Consider the following 12,325-nt stretch of genomic DNA (forward strand, 5'->3'; position numbering starts at 1 on the left):
TCGCGTCAGTTTCTCAAAGTTCCAAAATAACCTTTCCCCGGCACGGATTCATACCTCTGCCGGGGAAGGGCGGGGAGCGGCGCAAGACGTGCCGGTGTGGAGCCAGAGCCAGAGAGAACTTCCAGAGCCAAAGGAAAATAAAACTTGTGGCTGCTGTTTGTGCGGGAGGGTCTCCGCAATCCTGAAGCTCCCCGATCCTGGGGGGTTTCGGGGCCCGCCGAGGAGCGCCAGGGTTTGGGTTTGATCCCGACGTCCTTGACCTAAATTTCTGCGCGGTGGCTGGAAAAAGGGCGCAGGGCTAGGCGGGCGGCTGGTGCCATCCCCGGATCCCGGCGGCCGGGGCCGGCGAACTTGAATGGAGAGGCCGAACTAGAGGGGGTGGGGGGCGTCTTCTCCCCTGCCCGAGCGAGGAGCGGCCGCGAGCTCCCCGCGCCTCCCCCTCCCCCGATCCACCCGCCCCCCGCAGCCCATGTGATCCAGGGAAGTCGGGGTGCGCTCCCCCTCGCCCGGCCCGCCTAGAGGCGGGGCCCCCTCCGGCCGCGGGGTTCGCGCACCGCCCCCGTGGGTCCGGCCGCGGGGGGCCGAGTGTGCGCGCGCGGGCAGGCGGGGGCCGCACCGGGGTGCGTGACGTCACCGGCATTGGTTACACGACGTTCTAGAACTCCGCCCCACGTGCGCCGGGGAGGAGGGGGAGGAGGAGGAGGAGATGGGGGTGGGGAGGAGGAGGGGGAGAGGTGGGGATGGGCCGGGGGGGCGGGGACGGGGGGGTGTGCGAGCAGCGGGGCTGAGCTAAGCCGAGCCCACGTGTGACGGCTCTCGCCGCTGCCCCGGCTCCGCCGCTCGCAGAGAGATTCGGAGGAGCCCGGGCGGGGGGGAGGAGGAGGGGGAGGAGGGAGCGGGAGATCTCGGGGCTCGGAGCCGGCCGCCGCTCCGCTCCGATCGCTGTGGGGCTCGGTTTTTTGGGGGTGGGGGGGCGGGGGGGCTCAGATATGGAGGCAAATGGGAGCCAAGGCACCTCGGGCAGCGCCAACGACTCCCAGCACGACCCCGGGTAAGTTTCCAGCCGCTGCCCACCGCGCCGCCTCGGGCTCGCTCTCCTTGCAGCGGCGGGGACGGCGGTGCGCGGAGCCGGGCATCTCCCGCGCCCCCCCGCCCCTCCCGCGCACCCCCCCCGTGGAAGTTACACACCTTTGGATTGCATTTCGCCGTCACCTTCTCCCCCACCCCACCTCCCGGCTCTCGCTCGCTCGCTCCCCCCCGCTTTCCTTTTAGCTTTTGTAAGTTACACGTCAAAATGGCCGATCTGACATCGGTGCTCACTTCTGTTATGTTTTCTCCCTCTAGTAAAATGTTTATCGGTGGACTGAGCTGGCAGACCTCACCAGGTAAGGGAGGGAGGGGGGGACGTCTGGGTCCCCCCCTTCTTGGCTTCTTTATTGCTCTTTGTTATCCCGGTGTAGGAGGCCCCCCCCCGCCATTGGCTCCCCACTTCTCCTGTGCAAGGTTATTTTTTTAAATAGCAAATCCTTTCAGAGCCCTCTACGCGACCTCTGTTGCCGAATTTCCCCCGCGTGTGCAAAAAATGCAAAAACAAAACAGAATAACAACAGAAAACTACTTTTGGTTTTTGTCCTTGATCAAAATTTGCATTGCTTTTTTTTTTCCACACCTTCTCCCCCCCCCATCTCTTTCTTTCTCTCTCTACAGATAGCCTTAGAGACTATTTTAGCAAATTTGGAGAAATTAGAGAATGTATGGTCATGAGAGATCCCACTACGAAACGCTCCAGGTAAACCATTCCTTTCTGGATTTTGTCTTTATTTTAGAACAAAGTTTAAGTGTTATTTTTGGAGGTGTCTTCGGAAGTAGCTAAGCGGATTTAGAATGGGGCTCAGGCATGTGGCTAGTTTCGAACGTCGCTCTATTCCACCCCCCCCCCGCGCCCGCCCCCATAACCCGAAAGGTTATTGTTAATTGGGGCTGAACTCTGGATACATAGATGCCCATCTCTCTGCTTTAAGTCCTTTTCCCGTCGCTTCTTTTTCTCCTGTTTAAAATGACATTCAGCTTCATTCACTTTCTACATAGTTTTTTTTTTTTAATGTATGCTTTCCCCATACTCCCAGCTCCCTAAACTCTTCAGCCCCTTTCAGAAAGCTGGATGAATCTCTTCTGAGCGCCGGGTTTTCTTCAGAATAAAACAAAGCGTTAAGAAAGGGAAGGGGAGGAGGAGAGGAGACTGAGGTGGCGAAAGAGTGGAGACACCAGCATTTTCCAAGTTACCTCCACCCGCCCTGCCCCCGTTCCACTTCCCCGGTTAACCTTGATGTGTTTTCTTGCGAGGTGGAGGGGCCTTGGGGGAGGGCTGTGGGCCGCGGGGGTGCGAGGGGGCAACTTTGGCTCTCCATTCTGCAGGAGGGCTCACTCCTTGTTGCTTTCAATGGTGTCACATTTTCTTGTTTGTTTTTCTCCCTCTTTGTCTCATTTCAGAGGCTTCGGTTTCGTCACGTTCGCAGACCCAGCAAGTGTAGATAAAGTATTAGGTCAGCCCCACCATGAGTTAGATTCCAAGACGGTAGGTTGCTTTCTGTCGTTGTTGTTGTTCGCCCCTGTTCAGGACCCATCTGGGCATTGACAGCCCCATTTAAAGGGACCGTGCTTTCTTTTGCTTCTGTGCTGAGAACTGGGTAGTGATAAGCAGGGCTCGAGAGTTGGCTCTAAAGTTTTCTGCCATGGCTGGATTTGGGGTTTTCTGTTTAGAGCCTGTCCCACTGCAGCTCCAGATGCTGCCCAGCGTAGGCCTGGGGGAGGGGTCTGCGCGGGGAGAGGCTATCTATGGGGCCCAGGGACCATGCAAGGAAACTGCACCACAGAGCAAAGGCAACTTTTCTTTGTCAGCCGAGCACAGCACGCGTTACCAACTGTGGCTGTGGGAATTGGCTTTTAGAAGGCACAGCCCGCTTCGTGGCCAGCCGGGAGGGACTGGGGCCAGGAGGAAGGCGAGGGGGCACTAATCCCAGGTCCAGGCAACAGGTTTCTCCTGGGGCACCTCGGATTTGGAATGTGGTTTGAGAAGGGAAGGAGACCCCCCAGAGCCACGCTGGGCATCCAGTGGGTGACTCCAGATGGAGCTGAAATCTAACACTGATAAGGCCTTGGGTTTCCAAGTGATTTGGTTTTGCTTTTTTCCCTTAGATCCTTTATTTTTTGAGTGTGGGTACTTCTATAGCATTAGAAGGTTTCAGAGACTCGTGTGGAGAGGGGGAAAAGTCTCTAGGTAGAGATTAGAGAAGGGAAGAAAGATGTTAGTACAGTCATGGGGGGGGGTGGATAGCTCGTAGTGTTTTATTTAGACCCCTGTGTTGGCTTTATGGCTCTCCCTTCCCTTTATGCCTGTTAGAATCTCCCCACAGTTTTTATATATCTGCCAAAGCAGGGGCCCCGAGGTGACATTGGGATGCAGTGCTGGGTTGCTTGGGAGTGTGGTAGGTGGTGGGGCAAGGCAAAGGATCAGGGTCTAGTCCCAGCTGCCCTTTATGAATTTGGGCAAGTTGTTCCCTGCCTCGGCGGGGCCTCAGTTTCCTTTTCTGTAAAATACAGGAGTGGAACAGGGTGATCTTCCAAGCCCCTTTTGGCTTTAACATTGAGGGGAAGGGAAAAAAGGGAAAGAAACCTGGCCACCTTTGGTGCACGTGAATTTATTTTGCAAATTCACCCTGTTTCTCTGATCAGAGGTCAGATGCATGTTCCCTAGCCCCCAAGAGAGGACCCCAGGCACTTTAAGTTGCTTTATCAATTGTGCTGGACTTGCCATAGCTTGCAGCCCAGCCTTTTTGCGCTTTTAGATAATTTAATTTTAGGGACAGTCATTTGTAGGGTGATAATGGATGTCTGAGGAATGTTTTTTTCCTCTTGACTTCTTGGTCAGACGTTTCAAAAAGCTAGCAAAATTAAAGAGGAAAATATTTCAAGGCAAATTCAGGAATTTATTATTCACTCCGTCTCCCCACCCTGGGTAGGAGAAATAGTATGTGGTTTCTATGGTGCCTGATGGGTCATAGCCCTCAGTATCAGGTGCAAAATGTGCGGTTTTCCCTCCCTAATTGTTTATGTTTTGGTCACTATTAATTAGTATAACCTAGATTTTGACTTTGTTTCAACGTTCAGTGCAGGAGGCAGAAGCGGTTGGTTTATTGACATGGAAACGAGGATCTTGTTTACCGTTACCTTAAAAGCTTTGTTTAGGTAACGGCCATTCACATCCAAAATAGTACCCTAGTCTTTTCCTAGAGGATTTGTAGCTACAGTAAGTAGAACTGTACCTAACTAACTAATGTTTTAATTTTTGGTAGTTTTCTTTTTCGTTTGTTTAAAAAAAAATAGTTGACAGGGATGTGCAAAAGGTTGGGATTTGCCATACTTACCTTGACCTGTCTTCTCCTTTGGAGATTTCAGCGTGTAAACTTTGCACACCGAAGAACGCGCCTGGTGGTCTGACATGCTGTTATCACAAACCCACCATCCAGGAATTCTGAATTGGCTTTGAGTTTTATAATTTTAGATATTTTTTGAGTGTTCCACTTTCTTCAGGGCTTCCTGTCCCTCCCCCGCAGCTCCTGGTCTCTCTCCCGACATGTCTCGCACCTTTTACTCCACAAACAAGGTGACTTCTTACTGCAATTGTGTGCTGGTCAGCTCAAAAGCCGTATTCTGGGGGGAGTGTTTATAAAAAGACACATCTGTCTTATGTTTGGTCAACAGAATGGAAAATCCACACCTGTTGTATCTCTCTTGTAGACAGCTCTAGTCAGTGCTGAATACACCTGTAGATGTGGTAATGTTAATCTTGATGAGAGGTTAGTTTCTTAGATCAGAGATTTTTGTCTATTTTAGTTTTTGAAAAGTAATCCCTCATTTCTCAGGTGATGTTTAAAGGTAAAAAAAACATGCTGTGGACTTTTATTAGGTCTTTAAACCACCTTAGGACAAGTGGTAAATCTTTGTCTTACCAGCTGGGGTGTCCTAAGGGATGTAGGTCTGGGCACAAGAAGTCTTTGGTGTGCCTTGCCCCCCCGCCCGCCCCTGTGTTTCGTCCCACAGCCTTACTCTTTTTGCTGCCCCACAGCAGAACTGAAAACAAGGTTCAGGTTTACATTTTAAAAGGGAAAAATTGTATTATGAAAGCCAGAGCCTATAAATAAATAACTTGTAGCAATATTCTGTGTTGAGTTTTACCCAAAGATTTGTAACATTTAGAAGTCTAATGAAAACCAATAATGGGGATTTTTAAAATTCTCTCCCTCCCGGTATTTTCTGTCCCCACCTCGGATCAGCCTATTAGATTCTAATACTTCCATGGGAATTGTTTTGAGTTTTAAAGCCATTCCCCTTTTGAGAATCATGTGTTCTGCTGAGTGTCTGATCTGGGGGTGGAGGATGTTTTTCCATTCTGATCGGGGGTTGGGGTAGGAAGAATACCCTAATTGTTACAGTAGATTCCGATTTCTTTTTTTCAGTATTTTTTTTTTTTTTTTTTTTTTTTACCCTCTCCCCATGATGGCCTTACTTTTATAATTTGGGTTTAGGTTGCTGATAGATTTCTACCCTCTGTGATTTTTAAAATCCAGGTAGTTTTAGCGGGTGTGTTTCCTTTTATCTTATTGTAGTATTATTATTATTTTTTAAGAACTGGGTTAGGCTCCGTAGCTTTTGACACCCGCTTCCTCTCGTGGTCTGACTACAGAATGGACTTTTTGGCTAACTCAGGTAACTGTACTTTTGCCAACACGAATGAATGAACTCAAGCCGAGCATAGTGTTGGATGTCCATGGGGAGTTTTTGGATGTTGATGATTTGAAAAATGTTTAGAATCCCCTTTTCCACCTGCCTTGTTTAGTTATCACTGGGGAGAAGATCTCCTATCCAGTTACCGACTGCTGTTTAATTTTTCAAGTTACGCTTTTTTTTCCCAGAGATGATGGTCCCATCTTTTCTCCCGGTCACGCATTGCAAACTAGATGCAGGCACCATTCAGTGTCCAGTGTCTGCAGAAGAGAAGCCCTTGCTTAGATAAGAACATGTGAGATCTGGTTTATTAAGAACATCACACGTTGAAATACATGGTAGGACATTTTAGAGAGGCTCCTTTATTTGTTACATTGTGGGAGGGATGAGTAAAGTTTGGATCAAAGTTTAAGGAACTTTTGAGTTGCCTGAGAAGTTACTAAAAGCTGGGTTATAAGCCTGAGAAATGAGTGATTAATAATTAGGTGATTAATCATAATTTTTTCTCCCTCTCCTCCAAATACTGGAATTGACTCTTACTTTCCCATTTCCCCCCCCCAGATTGACCCCAAAGTTGCATTTCCTCGTCGGGCGCAACCCAAGGTAAGTAGGAGAATCAGTAATAGGATTTTAGCACTCAGAGATGGTTGCCAAGGATTTTGAATTTCAAACAGAGTACTGGCAATCAAGTGTTGAAGCCTGGTGCCTTCAGGTACCTTCAGGGTATCAGCATGTGGCTGTGAGAGTCCAGGCCAGGCAAGGAGCTCCGCAAGATAATCGCGTGCGTCTGCAATTTAGCCATCCCAAGGTGGGTTCTGAGCATCCAGCGGGGCAGGGGCAAGCCTGATCCTTCGTGGCAGGACAGAGCTCCGTCTGTTGCAATATTTATGCAAATGTTCTATTTACTTTTTAAGCGTTGCCAAGATCCTATCAGGAGAATGTGGACATTTCCTTGTGACTGTCTTTTGGAGGGTTCTCTTTTGAGGCCCTTACAACTTGGAGTTTATGGAGAGGAGTAGAATTTGAGTAAACAGCTTGTCTTTCCTTGGAGAAACAACTTCGTAGACCCATAAAGCCCTGAATCTGACAGAGGAGGCATTGGATGTCTTGGTTTCAGGTTGGTGGGATCAATCAGGGCACATTTTCAAGTGCTGGGGCCTGGGGGAGAAGCTCTGAGTGTGTTATAACCTTGGAGGAGTGGTACTACAAGATTTGCTTAGAGGGTCGAGATCGGCCTTCACTTTTTCACGAGTGTGTGGCTAACATAGTTTTTGCTGAGCTTGCCAGCTATGGGAATGAGAACAGAGCTACCTGGAACTGAAGGTGAAATTTATGGGCTTAACATGTTAAAATCGCACGTTTTAATTATACTTTTTTCTTCCCTATGTAATATTGAGAGGTAGACTTGTCCTGTAGCTTGTGGCCTTGGCATTCTTTTAGGGAAGGGGAGAAAAGGTGAAGCTTCCGATTACAGGTCATAAAGGGAGAGAGTTGTTGCTTTTGCAAATTCCATTTATTTCTTCAAGCATAGTCTCCCACAGGTGGAACCTTTTAATTGTGTAAAGGGAGAGAAGATGAAACACTTTAATGAAGAAAAAGTTGGCACTTGTGGATGACATTTTGAGAATTTCAGGTCTGGAGCCTGCCATGTGATCCATCCTTCCTTCCTTTTTTTTTTTTCCCCCCATGTAATTTTTCTTTTCCTTTCTTTTCTTTCAAAGGAAACACAAATCTCTTAAGTAAATAGAGCAAAAATACTTTCTTAAGGCATTTTTTTTCCCCCTAATGATTAAGCAAATAATAGGAATCAAGGAACCGAAGAGGTTAGATTATTTCTGTACTGAGCACAAACTTTCGGACTGCTAACTGTGTAAACTGTGTGTGATCCTTGACATTTCAGAGGCTTTCCAGAATTAGCAGTATTTCCTGGGTTTGGAAGAATTGCTGTTTCTTCCATAAGTGTGAATCTTCAAATTTCCAGGTTAGTCATTTGATCACCCAGAACTAGATCAGATTAACCTAGAGGGAAACTGGAGAAATCCCTGACTTGGTCAAACCATGTGTTTGACCTGTTTTCTCTTCCCTCTTGTTGCCCACCCCTCACTCCCCACCACTTTTTTTTTTTTTTAAACCAGAAAAGCTGTATTTCATTTTAACATACTCTGGCATTTGGTTTTTCGGTGATGCATTCAACTTGAAAACGAGATAGACTATTTCTTGACCTTGTCAAAATGTGCACCGCCCCCCCCCCCCCACCGCAACCTGGAGTCTGGGATGTTTTAGGTGGATTGTCAGACTTTTAGATGTGAACAAATATTATATCAGTTGGGGGAGGACATCTTTCCGTCGAGTTTTAGAGATTGCATAACAATACCTTGCTTTTTATGGCACTCTTTCCCAAGGACTTTCCTATCTGTTATCTCCATCTGCATCTCAGGTCCCAAGACACTGAGCAAACCATCTCTCCCGGCCTGTTTGCTCTTCTGTAAAAGGTGAGTGATGGGGGTAGCTCCCTCACAAGGTTGCTGTGGAGAGTGAAAGAGCCCGGCACGGGGTGAGGGCCTCATCCCTCCTCATCGTCACCATTATCATTATTTTTGTTGGTTTAATCATCTTTTTGTTATTTTCAAGCTCAGCAGCTTGGGTTCGGATCCCGGCCCTGCCCCTCATTCGCTGCGTGGATGTGGGCAAATCATTTGGTTTCTTGGAATCTCATATACCCCATCTTAACGAGTTTTTTTGAGGATTAAATAAGTTAATAAAGGTAAAGTCCTTAAAAAAAAAAAGACCTGGTGCGTGGTAATACCGTATGTATTACCTGCTGTTTTTACTGTTAATTTTGTTAGGCTCTCATACCAGTCGCCAAGAGAGGCCTAGTGATCATAATGACTTAATTGAATTTATGTGCCAGGCAACGTTGTAGGGTCCTTATGTATATCAACTCATCCAGTCTTCGCCTGTGTCCTGAGAAGTGGGCACTAGGATTATGTCCAATGTATAGATGAGAAAACCGAGGCACACATGGGCTGAGATGTGGGGTATGGGCAGCCTAGCTCCAGAACCGGGCCCCTGCCCGGTGAGCTATCCTTTGGTGGGATCTAGGGGTATCACCTGTCCGTTCAGGCAAAGGACCCAGTGCAGGGTGGTGGTCAGGCTGTGAGGAGCAGAACCGTAGCCAGCGTGCGTGGACTTTGAAGGTCCCTGGTTGGGTGATTCACCCAGACCCCGTGATATCATCCCGTGGGGTGACTCTGGCCGGCCGTGTGGAGGGGCACCCTTTCACAGGACTCTTTTGCTCAGCTCCAGGGAAGCGGCTGGGGAATTGGCGAGGTGTGTGCTGGTTGGGAGTTGGGGCAGGATGGGGAGAAAGTGCCTTTCTTGTCAACGGTTATTTTCCGATAGAATTTGAGCTTGGCCACGGGGATTTCAGACTGAAGTTAGTGTTGGAGGCCAAACTCTGGCTGGCAGGGAGTCTAGGAGTTTAAGTCAAGCCTTGTTTATTTTTTGTTTATCTCCCTTCAATAAAACTTCTGTGTGCGGATGTGTCGGGGTCCCGGTGAGGGGTGAACTGCGCCCCTCCTCGGGGGCTGGGTGAGGAGCTTGTCAATGATACGTCAGCGGGGGTTTCAGTTAAAATGCATTTCTCTGCTTTCTGGCCATCCCTCTTTGCTAGCACTCGCCAGAGAAATATTCGTGGAGGTGTTAAAACAAGACTAGTGGAAAGAAACTGTAACTTAATATGAAAGCAAAGCCGCGGCAGTGAGGAGCAGATTTCATGTTAGTACTGTCATAATATTCTTTAATGTATCATATAAATAAAAATCCGTTTTGACCAGAATTTTAATGAGCGATCTGAAGGAAGGGCTTTGAATCCTGCAGTTCATTCATCCCCCTTTGCGATGTAAATGTTCACCTCTCAAGTGAAGTATAATGGGGCTTTATTAACTAGTCGAGGGGCGACTCTTTGGAGACTAGTGGCCGTTAATTAGCGAAGTACATTTTGATCAGAAGATGATGGGTCCGTTCTGTGCCTTCCTATTTCGCTGGATGATTATTTCATTTTGTAAAATATGTAAGAGTTTCTTCCCCTCTGTCTTTTAAAAAATTAAAATGGTCGTGCTATTCTAAAAAAGATGACTTAATTTGAAGCCATTGGAGGAACGGGCATGATTGGGATCAGTCATGTCATATCATTTTGTCAGTCCCTTTGGGCAGAAGCATTGGCTGCCTGCAAGAGTTTTTGCTCAAGGTTGTGGGTTCTTTTTCTCGTGCTGAAAAACCAAGAGGCTGTCGAACCTCTTAGGGGCACGGGCGAGTCTGGGTGTAACAACCCATCTGCCCTAGTTACCCTCATGTGTCATAAAGCCTTCGCTGCTCCCCAGGTTGCCATTTTCCTCCTTACGTGTCAGAGGCCAGAACCTTATCTGTTGATCGACGGAGGTCTCATCTCTTCAGCCTATTTCCAGTTGCTTCAGTGGCAGCTGGGTGACCATGGGCACCCCATGTGGGCTCCTCTACGCCTCAGTTTCTTCCTCTTCAAAACAGGGTGTAGTGTCCAACGTGGGGTGCTTTTCAGCGTGAATGCAGAGCTCTTTGCTGGGAGCCTGGCACAAGGTGGTGCCAGCAGGTGTCCGCTGGTATCATTATTTATAGAATTATTTATTATTACTATCGTTTTTAAGTCATCTCTGCGCCTGATGTGGGGCCCGAACCTATAACCCCAAGATCAAGAGTCACGTGCTCTAAGCGACGGAGCCAGCCAGGTGCCCCATTATCGAATTATCTTTGTCGAATAAGAAAAGCTACAATGGAAAGTGACCCAAGAAAAATCCTGATTGGAATGTAAGCCCCCTGCCTGCAGGGAGCCGTTGATGGCTGACTTTGCCCGATGCTGACTTCGGTGCTCTAGATGAATCCAGCCCACCTTTTTCAGGGCGGAGGCAGCTGACATGCAGGGAAGTTAGTTAGGTTGGCAGCGCCAGGTCACACAGCTAAGTTGTGGCAAGGTTGAGCGAAGCCAGGTTTTCCTGCTCCTGTCTCGTCCACTGATGAGGCTCCAGGGCCTGGAAGGTTCTCTGTTACGCATGCATCCGTCCAGATGGGTGCAGCACAGCACGAGTGTTTTACACAGGCACCTCCTGTTCCGGAGGAGTGGTTTCTTGGCAGCTTCTCAAGGGCGGGCGAGGGGTGAGTTTTCGGCATGTGGCCTTCCCCTGCTGCGGTGGGTCGGGTCATTCTAGCGTCGTGCCATCTTGGATGATCTGCGGCTGTCACCTCGCCGGCCACAGTTACCCAGCCTGCTGGTGGGTTTCTGGTTCCCAGCGGGGACGTGGTGGTGTGTCTGTAGCTTGTCCACAACCTCGAGGACCCTGGGGGATTAGTGGCTTAGCTGCTTTCTTGTCGGGGAGCGTGGCTCCTTCCTTCGTTCCGGTCAGCAGCAGGTGTCCGCTCAGGAGGAGGGGCATCCTGTCCTCCAAATGTCCTTTCCTGAGATTTTGCCTTTCCTTGCATGCTTTCCTTTCAGCGTTAAGGTCAGTCTGCCGAGAAGCCGGAGCTTCTCTGTTCTATGTCACACATCTTTGGTGGGCAGGTGAGACCCCTCTGCCCCTCTGAGAAGAGAGGAGGAGGGAGGCACTCTCTGAGGAACCAGCCGACCCTCTTGGGTGCCCCCTGAGGTGGCATCCATTCTTCCTGTCCTTTCGTGTTTTTAAACCTGAACGTTCTCTGGCCGGAAGTCCCAGGAATCCAAAAGGGAGATGTAGTTCATCATCTCTGTTTGCTCGTTTGATCTGCTGTGTTCACTGAATAAGAGCTTGTTTTATGGTTTTTAATTGCTGACTCTGTGCACCCACTTTTGGGGGGATTCAGGAAACCCTCAATGCCCACCAAAGTCTGAACTTCTTAGCCAGGTAGCTAGGGTCGTTCAAGATCTGTACAAGGTGTGTCTTCTTCCAGCTTACTTCTCAACTCTTCTGCCCGTTGCTGCCTTGAAATTGCATGTTCCCCCTTCTGGGAATAGCTGCCCTTTTGTGCATCCCTACCTGCACTGTCCTTTCTGCTCTGGCCTGTGTACCACACACCTCTCTTTCAAAGCCTGACTTGGGTTACCTTTTCCACAGAGCTGTTTCTGCTCCCTCTTCCATGTAGTACTTCTTTCTCTGGATTTCCTTAGCATTTTGCCTTTTCTTTGGTTATGGCAAACTGTAATAATAATAACAGTAATAATAAGTTAGGAAATAATAAACAATAATAAATTTGCAAAAAGTTATTGACACACTCGTTAGGCATTGTGCTGGGCACGGATTCATTTATTTATTCACCAGACATTATTGAGCACCTCCTGTGTGCCAGGGTCTGTGTGAGGTTCTGGGGACAGTGTGGAGAATAAGAGCAAAAAGTCCCTGCCCTCATGGGGCTTTCACTCTACGGGGGCAAATAAGTAGTGAGCAAGTGAATGAGTACCTGCCATGCCGACAGGTGTGCAACCACAGTAGAGTAAGAGTGAGGGTGCGGGGGGAGAGCCTGTATCTTCGGTGCATTC

The 12,325-nt window shown here is 48.7% G+C and overlaps 1 protein-coding gene across 3 annotated transcripts in view; it reads left to right on the plus strand.

Moving 5' to 3' along the window:
• Positions 1–983: 983 nt before the first annotated feature.
• Positions 984–12,325, plus strand: part of MSI2 (musashi RNA binding protein 2) — a 385,942-nt gene continuing 374,600 nt past the window's right edge. For all 3 annotated transcript variants that reach the window (XM_028093017.2, XM_028093019.2, XM_028093022.2), the window contains exons 1-5: positions 984–1,051; positions 1,345–1,385; positions 1,708–1,789; positions 2,491–2,575; positions 6,346–6,387. In XM_028093017.2, coding sequence (XP_027948818.1) covers positions 990–1,051; positions 1,345–1,385; positions 1,708–1,789; positions 2,491–2,575; positions 6,346–6,387 — 312 coding nt within the window. In that variant the 5' untranslated portion in view covers positions 984–989. The remainder of the gene's footprint in view (positions 1,052–1,344; positions 1,386–1,707; positions 1,790–2,490; positions 2,576–6,345; positions 6,388–12,325) is intronic.

This window comes from Eumetopias jubatus, unplaced genomic scaffold (assembly GCF_037043125.1).
Source record: "Eumetopias jubatus isolate StellerSeaLion01/CBP00866 unplaced genomic scaffold, mEumJub1_p1.0 scaffold_10, whole genome shotgun sequence".
Classification (NCBI taxonomy): Eukaryota; Metazoa; Chordata; class Mammalia; order Carnivora; family Otariidae; genus Eumetopias; species Eumetopias jubatus.